At 41.1% G+C, this 20,338-nt stretch overlaps 1 protein-coding gene across 2 annotated transcripts in view; it reads right to left on the bottom strand.

The window, feature by feature from the left end:
• The window catches only part of CCDC102B (coiled-coil domain containing 102B), a 361,276-nt gene that overhangs the window by 259,115 nt on the left and 81,823 nt on the right, over window positions 1-20,338 (bottom strand). For both annotated transcript variants that reach the window (XM_048840158.2, XM_075125326.1), the window contains exon 5: window positions 13,483-13,599. In XM_048840158.2, the coding sequence (XP_048696115.2) occupies window positions 13,483-13,599 (117 nt within the window). The remainder of the gene's footprint in view (window positions 1-13,482; window positions 13,600-20,338) is intronic.

Here is a 20,338-nt window from a genome sequence, read left to right as displayed (position 1 = left end):
TGGTGAAAGAATAGCTTTCAAGCTTACACAGAGCTCTTCTTCAGGTCTGGGAAATGTGCTTGGTGTCACTGCTAAATACAAGGTATAACAGATTGTTTAGCATAAGGAGTTAACACAATTCAAGGGACCATTCAGGATGAAGTGGCCCATTAATGCCTCTCGAGTCATAGAGGGCTGGACAGTGTATTGTAGATTATTGTAATAAGTCATAAATCCAGTGTCTCTATTCAGTCCGTGATTTTTAGTAACAATTTTAATGACAACTGAAAACCACCATACCATGTCAGATAATTTCCCCACGACCTCAAAAAGATGAGTATCCTCTTCCCAAATCATTTTCCTACCTAACTGAATTACACTTTGCTTTTCAGTAGAAGGATCAAAACAGGGGGGAAATACAGAGTGAAATCAAACTGCAGCCATTCACAAGCCACTGAATTAGACTGTCACATAAAGGTATGTGGTATAGGGAAGTGTAATAGAGTACTCTGACCCTTTAAGACTCAAGGAGGGAGATCTCAGAAGCCAGGTTACACCTTTCCTGGATTTCTACTACTGACAGATCCAGGGAACAATAGAGACAGCTTCTGAGAGAAAGGAATTGGTTGCAGGACCTTATCTGGAAAATCCTCAACCTACAATTCTGTTTAGGGGTTGGGACAAAGAGCTTGTAGTATGGCAGGACTCCCTCCTAGTTGGAGTTATGCTGGTAGGAAGAGGCCTGGATGCTAGCTGCTATCAAGGACAAGGAGAATGAAATGTAGCTGTTCAGACTATGTCTGCAAACTACAGAGAGGATTTGGGAAAAGCTCACCCCAGCGGGGACACCTGTGGAAGAAGGGAAATAAGGAAAGGGATTTTCACGCTGTCTGGAATGGCTCAAGACTGTGAATGCCTACTTCAGGGGAGACTGTCAAAAGCAGGGCAAATACTCCACACTGGTGGTATGTTGTATAATTAGATTTCACTAATCCAATACCAAGTGTAAACTCCCAAAGTACTACAAGTCTTATAATGGAGTGACAGACAGTCCCCTTAGATACTCCAGTCTATCTTGCCCTCCAGGCAAGCTGGACTTGGTGATAAATGGTCATTTACACCAAAAATCACAAAACACTCCAGGTTACATCCAGTCCCAAAAGACCAGTCGATTTGCATCCGAGATTGCACACGAAACAACACTGGTAGCCAGTTCTACAGCAAACTAACTAAAAGGAATTAAAGTTACTGAGAGCCTAAAGCAGGTAAAATATATATGTACAGGTGAGTCATAGTCTATCATTCCAAATAGTAGCAGAGATGTAGTAATATTCCAGTTTCCCAAAAGACTCTCAGGGCTACCCAGAATAACTCTGGAGATCTCCGTCTTCTTGTTCAGTTATTCTGCCCAGTTAGAATCCAAACAGTCCAGAGGTGAAGCACTTTTCCTTTTGTCCATATACACAGCTTCTTCCCTCAGAAAACAAGCTGACAGGGTCATTACCTACACAGGCTTTTTCTTTGATTGACAGAGAGAGAGAGAGAAGTATATTTAGGGCTGTTCTACATTACACAGTTAGGCTGTAGTGTAGACACATATATAAGTAGGTCAACATAAGCTTCCTTATGTCGACCTTTCTCCCACTCATGTGCTATCCTGACATAATAACTCCACCTCCATGAGAGGTATAATCCTTATGTCAGTGTTGTTAGGGCAACACAGTGTCTGAGTAGACATTGCATCCCTTATATCAGCTGTTGGCTGTCTTGTCAAATCCACTGCAGGAGCCGTGAAATTGACAAGAAACCAGGACAGCTGCCCTCTGCTCCCAGGGAGAACTGAGCAGCTTCCACACACACCCCAGCTCCCAGCTAGGACAAGAAGCCCGGGTGGTTCTGCCACATGCTCCTTTCTGGGAGTGGGGCAGCACTGTTAATTTCATGGCTTCCCGAACTGTGACATTCACAAGGTTGCCCAGCTGCCAGCGGGGTGTGGACAGGGGGCATGAGAAGCTGGGGCAGCTGGATCCCTCTCCCAGGGGGCAAGATACCCTGAACGGATTCTCCCGCTCCCAGTGGGAAACAGGGACTGGGCAAGCGGGGGCAGCCCACCAGGAGCTCGGGAGCCTGTGAGGGCAGTAGGGAGCTGTCAGGGGAGCTGAGAGATTGGATTCTCAGCTCCCCACACTGCCCCTCTTAGGTCAGTGGAAGCGGTGGACTAAGGTCAGTGAGGATGCACACCACTGACCCAGGAGGGTACTGTGGACATGAACAACCACAGCAATTACTGTGGGGGCTGTAAGTTGAACTAATATAGGTCAACTTAGGTTTCTAGTGTAGACATATCCTTTGCGTCCTTGATAGCTGATCATCACACACAATGACCAGTTGCCTTCCAACGCACAAGAATTAGTACTTTCCTGTTAAAGTTCTGCATTTGTTTATTGAAGGCTTCTTTCTGGTTTGATGGGTTATTTAGCTAAAGGGGTAAATGAAGTTTAAATGGTTGTATTGCATTATAAAAGCATACAGATAGGTGAAAACAATACATGCAGCATCCCATTAGTTATCATAAAGTTTAAACATCAAATACATTCTTATACATTTAATAACCACTTTGATTTATACTGATATACAAGTGAATTGGCCTGGCTTCCAGTTACGCATATGAAAGTGTTCAGTGAGGCCGGGGACTCTGGCATGAGCTGGCACCTGGTCTGCCAGCATCATAGGGTTGTTCAATTTTATTGCAAATTCTGTTTATCTATTAGGCTTTACTGTGAGCCTAGGGTAGAATGAGGTGAAGTTGATTTAAAAGGGCATGCCTGTAGGACATGCCTGGCTCTGAGCTATAGCCTGCTACAAGAAGCATTTGTGTTTGCCTCCAACACAGACATAAGTTTGTGGTGAACGTACGTGCCTTCCCTTCCCCTTTATTTGTTATTACATGATCATCATGTCTATTTCTCTCTCTGTGTTTTCCTTTTTGCCAGAATACCTTCCACCACATGTAAGGCCTTTCGCACAGCATGGTTGACTAATCGTTACAATGGATATCAGAAAATAATGTTTTGGATGACAGGGCTTTATTTATTTATTGGCCATCTCAGCCTTGCTTATCCTCAGTGAAGCATTCATTTTAAATGTCATCTGTCTTTGTACCAATAGTCTACAAACAAGCCTAATATGACCTAGAGACTTGTGTCTTCAGGGGGCATGATTCCTTGTTGAACCCAACAAAAGGAAGCCTCGGGCAACCTGATTCAGATAACCACAGAACAGCTGTTTTTAACTTGAACAGATCAACATTGAAAAGTTAAAATCAATAACACTCTTTCATGTTAAACAGCTGTACAGCCATTTCATTTAAAATAGAAAGAATGAACGTACATTTTAAATATTACTGTCACCCAATTTTGCAATCCTTACTTTATACACAGTACATGAAAGTCATTTAGAGCACAATTGTCTGCAACTAGAAGGAAGAAGTATACTAAGCTGAATCCTAAAGCAGCAATGCCTTGATTTCAACAATGGATTGTTGAAAATTATGTACTTATAATAAACCATAAACAGTTGTAAAGCAGAAGTCAACGGATCCACAGGGCCCAATACTGCTCCCATCCGGCAGTCAGACCCACAATAAAGGGTGGAAAAGTGAGGTTCCCCACACTGCATTTACTTCAGATTATTACTTTTGGTGGGGAAGGGAAGAAGTGTTTCCTCCTGTGAAACACAAGTAGATATTTTTGGGCTCACAAAAACTGCAGGTATCTGGGTTTTCTTTACAGTCACAACCAGCCATAGGTCACATTAGCTTTGTGGTTTATTACTCACTAGTTGCCAGAGCAATCAACATTTCCTCGCACAAGAATTGTGTTTTCAATGAAACTGATAAAATTGGGATTCCCAAACCCTCTGTCAATCAGTTTGGCAACATACCAGGACCCTGAGACTGCACTTAGTTTGCACAGTATTGTAACATTGTACCCCACTGTTCTTGGAATGTGGAATTCTTGGGATATTCTGCGTTTTTGTTGCTGACACTGAAATTAATGACAAGACTAATCCCCTTACAGCTAGAGTCTGAAGATCAAACTAATTAAAACTTTTAAAATATAACAAAGTGTGTCTGAAGAAGATTCAATTTTACCAATAATATCCATGTTTTTAATTATGAAAACTGCTTTATGCAAATATCATTAGGGAATATATATATATTCAAATAAGGAAACATTTTTACATAGTGTGAAGGGTCCTGTACTTCATAGGGCAGGCTATAATTTTGAAGGATTCAAGACATTAATTTAGGACATTAATAGTGAGAACCATGGAGTGAGAGATTAGCCACATAGTTATGACAATAAACTCTGAAGCTGATTTGTAATAGTATTAAGGAAGGAGGAAAAAACAGGAATTTTTGGTGTTTTCTAATAAAGGACAAATATATAGAAAAAGCTTTCTTGTAATATACCATTCTGTTAAGTAATGATTTAAATGGAACAGAAGATATTAAACTACTGGACTGATAAAGAAACTCTCCCAGCCACGCTTAGTTTGAAAAGCAAATTGAAAGAGATATCTGCGAAGAGGTAAGAACTGTTACTACTTTAATGTTTTTGCCAAGATATTACTAAGAAATAATATAATATTTTGCCCTTCCAGATACAATTTAGCACCAAAGCTGTTTCATTCCTAAGTAGGGTTTGGCATTTGGCCGGCCCAAAAATAATTGGGCAATTGAGTGTTCAAACATTGCTAAATAAAGTAAAAGGTTGTCAAATATTTAAGAGTGCTAATTTATTAGAACAATTTAAAAAAAAAGAGTTTAAGGTCTGCAACAGACTTAGCCTTAGATACTTATGCTTAATTACAAAAAAAAAAAGCCACAAGTTACTTAATTGTTAATTTTAAACAGAACAATACAAGAGACTATAGAATGAAGTATTATTACTACCCTTTTTAGCAATATTAAGGTAGCATTTAAATGTGACCATTATTCAAGACTGAACAGTTACAAAAGAAAAAATTAAATTAAACAGAAACAGAAGAAGCACACAGCAATTATAAAAGAAAAAAAATCATTTTTAAATGAAATTATACTAGGTAGGCAGCAGGCCAACTTTTCAAACCTCTTGGTCTTTATTATCTTTTTCTTTATCAGCTTCACCTGCTTCATCGGTATCTTTGTTATCATCATGAAATTCACCAGTTTCTCCTTCTTCCCCTTCATCTGATGAATACTCTTCATCTTCCATTTTGTTCTCTAATCTGGATCGTGCTATACAGTCACAAGTTACCTGGCAGTGGAGGTTTTCAGTCTGTTTTCAAATGGATGGTTCCCCAAGCTAACCAGTTTCATTCCACGCATGCAGTAGTACACAGAAGTGGTAAAAGTATTTCTGGCACTGGAGCTGGAGAGCAAGGAGCCTGACACAACACTTTCCACCATGATAGAGCAAGCTGTTCTGATTCACCTGCTGGGATTGCACTCCACATTGTTTTATAACTCAGCAGTGTGCTTCTTGCTTTATAATTTGCTACCTCCATCAGTAGGTTTGTTCATTCGGATAGCGTTTAAAATTTACAACGGCCACTATAGATCAGGAATCAGGGCCTGCAGGAGATCCAGTCTCCAGGCAACCTAACAAGCACAGCTGGCCTGTAGTAGGCTACCTGATTGGCTACAGCCCAATCAGTTGGAAGAGCCAGAAGACTTGCTCTTAAGCCCAGAAGCAGCAGCATTTCAGTGGCTGCTCAAAGCATTCGGACATGGCTGTGATAGCTCCTCTGCTTGTTTGTCCCCAGCCTTGCCCCATTCCTGACCCTTGGCTCTGACTTTGGCCCTGGCCTCCAACTCCACCTCTGACCCTGGGCTCCAATTCCTGACTGACTCCTACTCTAACCATTAGGCACAACTGACCACTTTCCAGGTCATTGACACTGTGAGATCACAAGCTGTCATTTGAATGCCTCATTAGAAAGGTCTTGACCATGGAAACATGGATCAAGAAGGTGGGCAGCATTATGTGTAGAAGTGATTTTCCCCTGATATTATTTTGTCTAAAACCTTTTTCTCTCAGCTTTTATAAATGGACTGGGTTCAGTATACTCACAAGTATGTTCTTGGCATCAGAAAATGTAGAACTAACATTTTCCAGATTCTGAATGGACTGAGCTATGAATTGAAGCAATGAAATGCATTTTGAGTTTCACATCCAGAAGACATAATCATCAAGAAAGTCAGTGCAGATTAATTGGGGCCGACACCCAGTCACCTTCTTCAAGAGCAACTGACTGAACAGCCTTCTCTCATATCTGAAGATCTTTGAGGCATTTAATAGAAGATGCCCATCAAGTATGACAAGACTTACTCAGTGTCGATGAAATTGAGGGTTGTATTAAATGATGCTGGAAAATGGCCGACAATACCTCTCAACTTTTGACACACGTGATGAGAAAGCTTTCAGATCTTCAGCATCACTGATGAAAAGTTGTGTTGTATGAGCAATGCGTCCATAACACAGAAGGCGTAGTTTCTCGTTTATCAACAAAGCCCAAGCAGCTTTCAGACTAGCTGCATCATCAGTCACAACCAAATTAATCTTCTGTGGACCGAATTCATGGTTTACCTATTTAAACTGGTCAGCAATGTATTGAGCTATGTGGTGATGTTCAGCTGTGCATTGGAGTGAGTAAAACACTTGTTGTGGAGTCATTACCATGAAGTTGATGACACCCTCACTAAAAATATTGCTCCATCCATCAGAGCTTGCTCCATAAGAACATCAACTTTCTTTTTCACATTGTCAGCTTTGGCATTCAGAAGACTTCCTGCAAGCCATTTCTTACTTGGCACTTTGTAAATGGAATATATATAAGATTTTTTATGATATGAAATAGAGTATTGCTGGCATAAATACTCTAGGAAACCTACAGTCAAGTTTCTTTTTCTAGTCATGGGATATTCTATCCAAAAACCTCTCAATACCAATTTAATGACCATCTGAAGACCTTCCAGGCATAGGAGTTAGAATAGCAAAATTCTTACTAGAAGATGAAAGAATGGAATTAGCTTTACTTTTGTTGTTACTCATATCACTATTTTCAACAAAAGATTCCATCCTTTGTGATGATGCTGGCAAAGATGAAGTAGAAGAAGAATGCACAGAAGAAAACAAATTTTGATGCAGACTAGTTTTCCTCTTCTTTCAAAGTAGTTGGACATGTCACAAGAATTCAACAAGTGTCTTTCCATTCTAGCTACAGGTGTCTCATACTCAGAACAACAGAACTTGCACTTAACTTTAGCAGTTTTTCTGTGTTTGCACCTCTGTCTTCACTTGTCTAATGTGCTTTTTAAACTACCAGATATGCATATGGGCTGGTATACAAATAAAGATATACCTACGGCGCTCGTTCTAGAAGAGTCCAGTGAATCAAGATGCTCAACTTTCAATAAGTTCACCTTGTTTCCCCCAACAAACAGCACTAGCACATATTAAAGTGAGTAATCAAGACATTTAAAAAGGCTTGATAACAGATGTCACCATGATGCAATCAAAAACAAAGACAGTCATTTGTATCAGGGCATTCTTGCTGTAATATTTCACAGTATTTGACTGTATGTAGAGTAGCTGTAGCCATATCAGTCCCAGGATATTAGAGAGACAGGGTGGCTGAGGTAATATATTTTATTGGACCACCATCTGATTTATGGCTTATTGCACCAATCTGTTATGCACTAACCCCCTATTTTTGTCCTGGGACGGCAGAGATGTTAATGGGCCACTCTATTTTAAATGGCCCCTTAGAATATTTGCTAACTATTTATGCTAAACAATCTGTTCCACCTTGCAATTAGCTGTGACATTCGGAGTACCTTTCCCACACCTGAAGAAGAGCTCTATGTAGCTCGAAAGCTTGTCTCTCTCACCAACAGAAGCTGGTTCCAGAAAAGATATTACTTCACTCATATTGTCTCAGTAACTGACCGGTCAGTTGACCAACTTGCCCAGCCTATTCCTAAGTATAGGCTGCATAGCTGTCCCTCCCTGTCCGTCTCTGACCTGTAAAGATGAGGTCAAAGGGCGGGGGGGAGGAATTAGCTACACCTAGTGCTCCAGTTGGGCAGAACAGTAAGGCAGTCTATGAGCCCCGGGCCCTCAGTCAGGGCAGGGCAGTAAACAGTCAGTAGATTCTGACCTTCAATCAGGGCACAGCAGCTGAGCAGTCTATAAGCCTCAGGCCCAGTCAGGGCCAGGCATCAAAGCAATGAGTACACTCTGGCCCGCAATCAGGGCAGAACAACTAGGCAGTCTATGGGGCTCAGATAAACGTGAGCACCAAGCACTGTCTATGGGGCTCAGGTAAGGGTGAGCACCAAGCACAGTCTAGTGCCACTTGGCTAGGCTCGGGTAAGGGTGCCCGAGGATCACAGGCCTCCTGGCCTAAGAAGTGGGAGTACAGCCTCCCCAGCGGTGGGCTGGCGGGGGAACACGGGCCAGCCCAACTCCACTACATCCCAGCCCAGGGTCCAAACAGAATGGTCCATTACTGGGTCAGCGGGAATTTACCCACAACAGGCTAACTTTGTATCAGGCCAGCTCCCAACCAGACTGTTGCCTGGTTTCCCTGGGGTGCTTCCTACTCTCCCCCTTGGGTGTATCTGCATCTGTCATATCGTCCCTCTGGCCAGTCCGTGGGCAGCAGCCCCAGCAGCTCCTCGGCGTCTCGTCGGCTGGCAGCCCAAGGAGATCTGTCCAGTCCACAGGTGGCAGCCCCAGCAACTCCTCAGCATCTTGGTCAGCCAGCAGTCCTGGGAGCTCTGGCCAGTCCTGAGGCAGCCCTGGCAGCTCTTCTGCAGGCTCCAGCAGCAGGCAGGATGCATTCATCTCCTCTGATAGCTCCACTCCAACTGAGCTGCAAGGCCTTCCTTTTGTACTTCCCCTTCCTGTCTCGCCCTTCCACTTCCGGCGGGGCAGTGGAAGGCTCTCCTGGTTCGGCCCACCAGGGGGCATGTTGTGGTTCCTCCCTGTCACTCTCTGAGGGAGGTCACGTCTCCTCGCTACACTCAGACTCAATTTACTGAAGTCTTAATTGTGGAAATGTAGGGAAATTAAATAATAAAGAGACAATGAGCCTAATTCTGGAGAACCATTTGGATACTTTACAATATGATGATATAAAGAAAAAAATAATATTGCATAGCTTACTTTATATATGACCACAACACTCACTCATCTGAACCTCTTCATTGTCTTCCTATCTTTTATCCCGTCAGATTCAAGTTCCCAGTTCTAGCCTCCAAGGCATTTCATAACATCTCTCTCTCTCTAACAGTAGATCTTGCCACTTCCTCCTACTTTCTCTATGCTCTTCTTCATGCCTTGCCTCTCCCTTTTCCCTCCATATTCTGAACTTCGTTCTTTGTGTCCTGTAATCCCCTAAAATGGTGTAACCTCGTGTTTACTGGGCCTGATTCGCCTCCCATTTCTAACAAAATAAAATAAGGAGTAATGACACTGAAATCAATATTTATAACTGTATGTTAATGTACTCTAACAGAAAATTATTTTTCACTTGGCTTATTTAAGCAGTGGTATTCAACCAGGGGTACATGTATCCCTGGGGATACGCAGTGGTCTTCCAGGGAATACATGTAGATACATCTAGATATTTGCCTAGTTTTGTAACAGGCTACATAAAAAGCATTAACAAAGTCAGTACAAATTAAAATTTCACACAGACAATGACTTTTTTATATTGCTCTATATACTATACACTGAAATGTAAGTACAATATTTATATTCTAATTGATTTATTTTATAATTATATGGTAAAATGATAATAGAGTGATATGACACTTTTGTATTTTTATATCTGATTTTATAAGCAAGTAGTATTTAAGTGAAGTGAAACTTGGAGTATGCAAGACAAATCAGACTCCTGAAAGGGGTATTGTAGCTGGAAAGATTGAGAGCCACTGACTTGGAGTATTTCACAGTTCTTTATGTGGAGTCAGTTTCACTGTTTCCCATATAGTCCCTAGATGAAAAAAAAACTATATTCAGCGGAGAAGAAAATCTCTTATAAAAAGGTGTGTGTGACTCTAACCGCATCCCAATGGAAGGGAGCAAAGGGCTCACTGGTTTCTGGTAGTTAGTTTCAGATGGCATGACCAGTTCAGCATGCTCCAATGCATTAATGCCATGAACCATAATCTGATAGTGTAAGGTATCACAGGAAAAACAACACACTGGTCATTCATATTTTTGCATGGAATATGTTTGGTAAATGCCTAAGGGACCATACAAATATGAAGAAAATGTGGGACTAAAAAACGTTTACAAGGCAAGTCTGGGGAGTGGGTAAACAGATTTCTCCCAAATACAGGACAAGCTGATGCCTCCAGCCGGGTGTCATCAGAGTTGATTAGCAATCACATGGCTAGTGGCCATTGATTTACCTCAGAGTGGGCAGGAACAGATCCCTTTGCATTTTGAAAACACCAGTGAGATAAGAAACCAGCATGGAACTTCTTTCACCACCACACTCCATGTCTCCTTCCTCGCAGCTTGAATGAACTTTACTTTGAGGAGTAACCATCAGAAAAATCCATTTCAAAGGTTCACTGGACTAGAAGAAAGGAGCAAAGAACCACATCTTATCTTTCACATAAGATGACAAAGGAACAAAAATCTCTTGCCTCTGGGGAGAGATACTGACCAAGGATGTGTGTGTGTACGTGTGGGGAGATGTCGGGGGTCAGAGATCTTGCTAGAAGAAAGCATGGTAAACATCTTACCTTGAACCAAGACTATAGTTTTGTTAAGTCTTAATTTCTAGAAAGAGTTTTTCCACCTTTCTTTCCTTGTAGCCCTTTCTAACTCTATCCTTTATATATGAACTCACTTAAAATCCTATCTTCCTTTATTAATACACTTGTTTTTTTTTTATCTAAACCAACCCACTGCTGTGTTTGAATTGACATGATAAGCTTGTTTTTTTCTCTAAAGAGACAAAATGCACAACATTATTATTCCTCTGAATGGTCCTGGAAAGGGCCAGACATTGCAGAGTACATGGTTTTGGGAAAATTTGAGACTGGACATGTGTTAGATTCACTTGGCTAGTAGCAACGAAGCCTTCATTGATTGGCATGTAACAAACAGGCTGCTGGAATCAGAGCATTAAGCCAGAGCTGCTTAACACACACGTCATGCTTCTCAGGTGGCTGCCAGAGTCCAGGCTGTGAGCCACCACAACAGAGCATTTAAGGCATCCAGGGTTACAGGGCAGGCAATGATACAACCCCCCACTGGTCTGAATTGTCCCCCAGAACGTGGCAATAGGTACAGGATTTTCTTTCATTCCCCCAAAGTCAGGACAGCCTTTTTAAATAGTGCTCTATCATATTGAAATGTTTTACAATTAGTCAATTTAAAAATAAATATCTATGAGAGAGTGTCCCTTTAATTTTTTTTTTTTTTTTAAATTTGACTCAACTCATGTTTGTGATAGGGAAGAGCCCTGTGCTATCACTGTGCTTTATATGTTGAAAATAGCGACAAAGTAGAACAGAAAGACCTCTTGTCCTATACATCAGTTCTCTTGCTCTAACAGGGCCTATGGGAAGCTGGTTTTAGCATGCAGTCTGCCTGGGAATTTAGCATACTCTTACTTCCCATTCATACAGGCAACATGAGAAGTGGAGCTAGAGGCATTGCTCCTCTAAGAACATATCTGAGCCATCTTTGTCCTGAAGAGATAGCATAAATGGCAATTTCCTACCAACAAATGTTTTGTGGTCTTGGAATTAAAGCACATATGAAGTATACATTAAGACTTTTGCATATAAAGAAAGGCAACAAAAACCCTTGTAGCACAATGAAATGAAAGAACTCTCTCATAGCCCATCATCAGAGTGTCTGAGAATCCCAAGTATTTATTGATTTAACTCTAGTGACGTAGCGAAGTTTTATTATCTGCATTTTATGAACGGGAACTTAAGACCCAAAGAGTAAGTGACTTGCCCTCATTACACATGAGGACTGTGTCACATCTAAGAACTGAAGGCAGACTCAAGTCCCAGTCCTTTGCATTAACTAATAGATCATTGATCACCTCTGCATTGTTAATGAGCTCTCTCCAAACTTCTTTTTGTATCAAGATTTTTAGTTACCCTGAACAATATGGACACATAACATGAACCTATGTCAAAGATTACTCACAGTTCTATTCTGATTGCGAGTAGCCATTCTTAAAATTCAGCCAATCATAGCTAAGTTGTGCACAGCTGTTCCATCTGTGATGTTTCTCTCAGAAACTCACATTACCATTACATTACCACCACTACAAAAAGCCATGCCAGGCATGGGTTCAGGGTGATACAAATCACAAATCACAGTCACTGACAGGGAGCAAATATGAATGGGAGGCAGTAACCGATCCCACCGAGCTCCCTATAAACATGTTATTGGAATCCCCCTTCATACAGGATCTCTATTGCCAGGTAGAAGAAGCAGCTGGAGAGGGGATTCAGGAGTGGGTGGGCTTAGTTACCTGTGATGTATGGGTTTACGTCATTCATCTCACCTAGTGTTCTGCTGCCACCTATTCTCCCTGGTTGTTATTCTGTGGCAGCTATGAGAGCTGAGTGAGCATTGCAGAAGACCTCAGGATCTGAAAGAATCAATGGCAGGGCAATCCCTGCTGCCTGCCTGTGTGAAATTCTAGCAGCGCTGCTGTCCCATCAGGCAGGGTGGTGGTCTACAGGCATAAATGTCACTCAGTGTGGGTGATCTTTGGCAGTTCTGTGCAATGATTAATACTATACAGATGATCAACTCTGGATTACTTTTTTCTCATCTAAAAACTGTGAACAAAGAATTCCAGAATCCATGACACTCTCTGTGCAGGAGGAGACATTCTTGCCACAATTTTATTTGACAAGTATCTCAAATATCAGTTCAATACAAGACAAAAATAAAATTATACTGTTTGTTTGTTACTGTGAGAATGTCTTCCAAGAACTCCATCAAGTCCACCAAAATTTCTACTAAATAGATGATATAAGTCACTGGATCTGACAATATCTTGAGACACCAAACCCAGCAACAGATTGAACTTGTTAATGAGTTTTACTCACAATGAGACATGCATTTTTGCTCAAACATCTTTGGAAATGAACTATTTCTTCCTTTCTGCACCGTTCAAATGTTTCTTAGTCTGCTGCAAGCTGATATCATTGCACAATGTTATTGTTAAATGCCAAAAAATCAGCAATTTTTCTCTTCCTATTTTTTCCTTGCCTGTCTGCTATTACAGAACTTTTTTTGTGTGTAGGAGACACTGATCATTACAATGGTTTGTACATGAGTCATTGAATTTTCCAAAGATATATAACGTTACAAACTTTAACTTCATAGAAACTAGTATTTGATATATATGCAGAGTTATGTATCTGCAAAAGAAGTTAGATATGCCTTGGAAAAACATTACCTCTGCTCTTAATTCACACATCTTTCTGTCTATATTGCTTCGGGCACTAGTTTCATCCTCTATATTTTCAAAATTCCTTTCCACTTCATTTTGGTGTAGGTCATGTAGTATGTTCAGCTAAAAGACAGAAGTTATTTAGCATCATCAGTAAAGAACTAGGAAATCTGTTCCCATTAAACAATCCTGAACAAAATCTTAACAGCCAAAATTAAATACAAACAAATATAAAATGCTTTCATGGTACCAATGATAGTTCACTTATTTATAGCCCTGGTCCTACAGATGCTGTAAGTGCATGAAGTCCCACTGAAGTCAATCAGATGCCAGGAAAAGGCAGTAGTTCACCTACTACACATTACATGATCAGAACCCAAGTGTACATTCAGTGGACAATTTGTTTGTAAATCAATTTATATGAGGATCTCCTTCAAATGCCTGCCCATACTCACACATTCCTACTCATACCTATTATATAAAAAACAATTAAAGGATCAATATTAACTTGATTTTTTAACGGATTTTTACAACCATGGGAAATTTTGTTAGTTTTTCTGTAAACACAAAATTTTTAAACAGTAAAAACAAATTCTAATTGAATATTTCCAGTTTGATAGCAGTGCAGAATGAAATCCTCTTTCATGTCCAAATAGGTACTGTAACGGCACATAGAGTGGCAGTGAATGCTTCCTCCCCACTGTCTCAAAAACATCTCTCTCCTGTCTTCTGGAGGAACTGTTTCTAAGAAGGAGAAAATACTGTACTCTCCAGCTTCATTCTGTATCTTTTTTTAAACCCAAAATTATGGTTGGTTCTCCTCACCTTCCCAGGAAGGAGCCTTAGCTACATCCAAGTCTATTTTTAGACACAGTTTTATTTTTTCAACATAAAATTTAGGGAAAGCATCAAAATCAAGCAGTTCTTCTGCCAACCCTGGCCTACAGGTCTCTGGGTATATATACACTGCAATTAAACACCTGCGGCTGGCCCATGTCAGCTGATTTGGGTTCATGGGGCTTGGCTACGGGAATGTAAATTGCTGTCTATATTTTGGACTTTGGCTGGAGTCCAGGCTCTGGGGCCCTGCCACTTGTGGGGCCCCAGAACCCAGGCTCAAGCCTGGGCCCAAACATCTATACCACAACTAAACAACCCAAAAGCCCAAGCCCCGCATGCCCAACTCAGATGACCTGAGCCAACTAATTGCAGCTGTCATAAATATAAAGGGAAGGGTAAACCCCTTTGAAATCCTTCCTGGCCAGGGGAAAGCTCCTCTCACCTGTAAAGGGTTAAGAAGCTAAAGGTAACCTCGCTGGCACCTGACCAAAATGACCAATGAGGAAACAAGATACTTTCAAAAGCTGGGAGGAGGGAGAGAAACAAAGGGTCTGTGTGTCTGTCTATATGCTGGTCTTTGTCGGGGATAGACCAGGAATGGAGTCTTAGAACTTTTAGTAAGTAATCTAGCTAGGTATGTGTTAGATTATGATTTCTTTAAATGGCTGAGAAAAGAATTGTGCTGAATAGAATAACTATTTCTGTCTGTGTATCTTTTTTGTAACTTAAGGTTTTGCCTAGAGGGGTTCTCTATGTTTTTGAATCTAATTACCCTGTAAGATATCTACCATCCTGATTTTACAGGGGGGATTTCTTCATTTCTATTTACTTCTATTTTTATTAAAAGTCTTCTTGTAAGAAACTGAATGCTTTTTCATTGTTCTTAGATCCAAGGGTTTGGGTCTGTGGTCACCTATGCAAATTGGTGAGGCTTTTTATCCAACATTTCCCAGGAAAGGAGGGGTGCAAGTGTTGGGAGGATTGTTCATTGTTCTTAAGATCCAAGGGTCTGGGTCTGTAGTCACCTAGGCAAATTGGTGAGGCTTTTTACCAAACCTTGTCCAGGAAGTGGGGTGCAAGGTTTTGGGAAGTATTTTGGGGGGAAGGACGCGTCCAAACAGCTCTTCCCCAGTAACCAGTATTAGTTCGGTGATGGTAGCGGCCAGTCCAAGGACAACGGGTGGAATATTTTGTACCTTGGGGAAGTTTTGACCTAAGCTGGTAAAGATAAGCTTAGGAGGTTTTTCATGCAGGTCCCCACATCTGTACCCTAGAGTTCAGAGTGGGGGAGGAACCTTGACAGCAGCGTAGACATACCCTCAGAGGCTGTTCCCCTTGCCTCTGTCAGTGTTGAAAGGAGGACATGCCCTTCCCTTCAGTTCCACTGCAGATTCTCCCAACTGAACTCTCTCAGCCCATTACAGAGATCAGTTGACCTCTTCCCAGCTGGGGGAATTGAATAGGGCTGGCTGGCCCCAGGCCTCTTTACCTTTAATGGGGCATGCCACCCTGTTTACATGCCCATCACACATGGGAGAAGCTCCCTATAAACATGCACAAAGTAGCTTAAATTATCCTCCTTACAACTCTCCTTTGCTGTGATACCTACAAAAAAAAAACCCATAACACTTAGGCATTAATATCAGCACACCCCAATGTCCTATGACCTTGATCAGTATTGTCTCACATTTTCCTTAAGCTCCCCAATCTATCTAAATCCACCTGTCTCTCATCTTAATACTTGGGCCCCAATCCTGTAAAAATTCACACGCTTAACTTTACTATTATGAATAGCTGCATGATAAAATTACGCATGTGCATAAGTGTTTACAGGAATGGGGCCTTAGATTGTAAATGTATTGTTCTGTGTTTGTATAGTGCCTACCACATTAGGGTGTTGGTCCATGGCTGGGGCTTGGAGATGCCATAGTAAGACAAGTAACAATTAATGTTATTAATAATCAGATACATAGGTATTCATCCAAATTTTTACTCAGTGACCTAACAATTATGGTTAATCCATAGCTTCCTATAAAATATTTCTTGCTGCTTATTTCCATTTGAATTTAGATGATCTATGTTACTACATATTATGAAGGCATTGAAACTGTGCATTTCATATAGGGGTTGGGCATCTCTGATGGATAAGGAGTTTAACTTTCTTCTCTGCATACATACATTTTCCTTCCCTCAAAGCATGCATATAGTTGGATTAATAGTGGTTCTACATGTTAGAGGTATATACAGCATACTGTAACATTTAAAGAATGCTGCAAAACACTTCCAAAATAGTTTCTGTTAAATGTAAGGCAAAACAAAAATGCAGGGTGGTCTGGTGTGCTTTTGAGTGAAGGGTTTTGGATGACCTGAACAACTCCCATGTGGTTTTGCTGCTCCTGAGTAATGCAGTCACTCACGACTCTTGCCTACAAAACTTTATATGCAGTTATGTTTCTATTGCAATAAGAGCAAAGTGGGGGAAGGAAGAGAGAATATTTTTAATCTCAAAGTGAACCATTTCTCCCTCTAAAAGAAGCTATCTACTTGAGGGCACTGGCCAAAGCAACAGCTATTACTCAAGTCAGAATACATTATGATATTAATATCCACCAGGATATCATATTATCTGTCATTTGTGTTTCTAATCTATTCATGGAAGAATTGTAAGCAATTATAACATCTGAGTGTTTCAAAACACTTTCTTTGAATCACTCTGATAGTATCACTGATGAAATCTGTCTGTGTTGATACATACTCAGATGAATGAAGTCCAAAACAAACAGTGCATCCTTATTAGAATGGCATACAACATGGCCACAGAGAATGACAGCCCCTTTGCCAACCTGCAAGTCACTGTAATTAGTCTGAATACATCTAACCAGTCACCTATAACCATTTTTAATAGAAAACTTCATAAAGTTATGGTGGCTGGTAAGAAAATTTCCTGATTTAATGTTGGAGCATGATACCCATTACATAGCACATGAGGTTATTAGTGTCATTTATATATTTTATTTATTATTTGTATTGCAGTAGGAATTCTACTCAGGGACCAGGACCTATTTTGCTAGGTGCTGTACAAACACAGACCAACAAAACGACTACCCTTGCTCCATAGCCCTTACAGAACAAGCATAAGACAACTCAACAGGTGGACAAGACAGACAGGGGAGCACAAGGAAACGGTGAGCTAACACTGGCCATCCTGACACACAGTCACCTCAGTTCCATTATTTCTCTGATGATTTCTCTGGGGCATGGCAGATACAAAGGTTGCTGGAAAAATGATCTTTGTTTCCAACTAACACTTGGATCCCAGATTTAGCAGAGAAAACGCGTCCAAAATGAAACCTTCTCTGGCCTGACTTTTGGGTTGTATAGCTCTGAAGTTCCAGAGTAGACATGTTTTATTTTATCCCTGCTACAATCCAGAAGATTATTCATTTTTGAGCAGTAATTTAATGGCTATGTTTTTCTTTAATTTTTTCAGTTTCTGTAGCAAGTAATATCATAGAATCCTAAATGGGAAACACAAAAATAATTCCCTACAGGACTTCTCAGTACTATTACTTATCAATTTTGACAAACTTGTCTCAAAGTTCCAATTTTACTTTTCAAACTGATCTAGCAACATTCCTAGCTTTGTGTTACAAACTTCACAGTGCTGAAGCCACAGGGAGAAGTTCTCAGAATTATTTTTCAAAAGGAATATTCGTAAAAGAACCCTCAGGCACACGTCATGGGATTTTACTTCATGACTGATGAATTTTATCCTCTTCAACAAGAAATATTTTGAGAACAGCAGATTTGGTACAGTTTATTTTACATTGTTCTGAGTTGGCTGCTTACACACAGGGATATTATGTCAACAGTTGAACACCTTTTTAAAAGATCAAGTTTGTACTCAAATAACTTTTGTTGTTTTTAAGAGTTTTCATAACCTGTGTCTTGGGCTTGCAATTTTAGTGTCATTTTAGACTTAATCCCTCTTCCCCAACACATTGTAACCAAATCTTATTGTTTCCTCCACCACGATATATTGAATACTCAACCCTTCTTTTTTTCCTGGTTGTTAAAAACCCGAGTCTAAGGCGTGATCATTTCTCTGAGTCAAATTCCTTCCTTAGATTGGACCCTATGCATTGCCCTTTATTTGTGTACTACAGGGAATTATGAGATTATGGGAAACTAATTTCCCATATATAGATTGGAGGACAAGTGCTATTAATAATAGTAGGGCCCAAATATTTCTGGATGTGATAGCCAACAGATTGATTCTTCAAGTAGTCAATGAACCAACAAAAGGTGATCCCATTTTAGCTTTAGTATTAGAAAGCACTGAGGACCTCTTAGCAGAACTGATTGTAGGGGAAAACCTTGGTTTGAGTGATCATGAGTTAATCAAATTAAACTAAATGGAAGGATCAACAAAAATAGGCCTGGAACTAAGGAACTTGATTTCAAAAGGGCAAACATTAAAACATTAAGGGAATTAGTCAGGGAAGTGAACTGGACTGAAGAACAAGGATCTGAATGTAGAGGACGATTTACTTTATGTCAAAGTTGAAGAAACTTCCTGAAGCCTGCATCCCAAGTATGGGGGGAAAAACCATAGGGAGGGTTGAACACCCTACTGGATGGAGAAGCATGTCAAAAAGGTTATTAAGAAACAGCAGAAGCCTACAAGGAATGGAAGAAGGGATGTATCATCAATGAAAGCTACCTCTTGGAGTCACAAAGTGAAGGGGAAAAACGAATACTTCCAAAAGCCAAGCAGAATTGGACCTTATGAAGGAAATTAAAACCAATAGTAAAAGATTCTTTAGCCACAGAAATGAAAGAAAACAAAGAGAGAAGAATTGGGACGGCTAAGAACTGAGGATGGGGTGAAGAATAAAGATAATCTAAGTATGGCCTAACACCTAAACAAGTACTTTGCCTCAGTTTTTAATCGGGATTATGAGGAGCTTGGGGACAGTGGCAGGGTGGCTAATGGGAGCAAGGTTATGTAAGTATAAATTACCACATTTGATGTGGAAGCCAAACTCAAAAAGCTTAATGGGACAAAATTAGGGGACCCAGATAATCTCCATCCAAGAATATTAAAAGGAACTGGCATATGAAATTGCAAGCCCAATATCAAGACTTTTTAATGAAGCCATAAACTTGGGGGTTATACCCTTTAACTGGAAAATTGCAAATATAGTACCTATATTTAAGAAAGGGCAAAATAAGTGATTCAGGAAACTATAGGCCCATTAGTCTGACCTCAGTTGTATGCAAGCTTAGAACAAATTTTGAAAGACAGATTAGCTAAGGACTGTAGTGAGGTGGAGTTGCCCCTTCTCTGAGCCTGAGGTAAAGGGACCACTCTCCTCCCTTAGGGGGTGGAGCCAGGCCAGGCCTGCCCCTCGTACTAGAAGCAGATAGGCAGAACATGAAGTAAAAGAGGCGGGGCCTCCAGCTCAGTTGGGCTAGAGCCAAAGAAGGAGTCGGATGCCTCTGCCTTGCTGCTGGCCTCTGGACCAGGGACCAAGCTGTGCCAACCCCAGATCCAGGAGGAGGACCCTGAATAGCTTCCATGACTGCCGTCTGACAAGTAACCCAAAGAGACAAAGGACCCTTGGACTATGGAGCTCTATCTCTGGACTGTGGTAGTCCGGTTTTGCTGCCAGAGCATGAGTCAGCATGTTTTGGTGGGATCTCCACTGACCCAGTAACAGACCCCTCTGCCACTGTTAAGACACTGGGATGGGACCTGGTGAAGTAGGTTGGGCCCAGGTCCCCCTACCTCCTGCTGCCAACCCCACACTGAGGTGGCTGCCTCCTCACCTTAGGCCAAATGGCCTCTGTCTGCTGAATGCCCAGAAAGGGAGCTGGGCTAGAAACTGTTTCTGCTCTGCCCCACATACAGGGCTGAGCTTGACTGAATTTGCTGTGTGCCCCAGTCAGAGTGCTGGGCTAAAGACTGCTCCCAGGGGGCCAGAGCACGCAAATGCATGTGCTGTCTGTCCCAGCCAGG

Source organism: Caretta caretta, chromosome 2 (assembly GCF_965140235.1).
Source record: "Caretta caretta isolate rCarCar2 chromosome 2, rCarCar1.hap1, whole genome shotgun sequence".
NCBI classification, from domain to species: Eukaryota; Metazoa; Chordata; order Testudines; family Cheloniidae; genus Caretta; species Caretta caretta.
The sequence above is the reverse complement of the archived record's forward strand: the minus strand, read 5'-3'. Positions and strand labels throughout refer to the sequence as shown.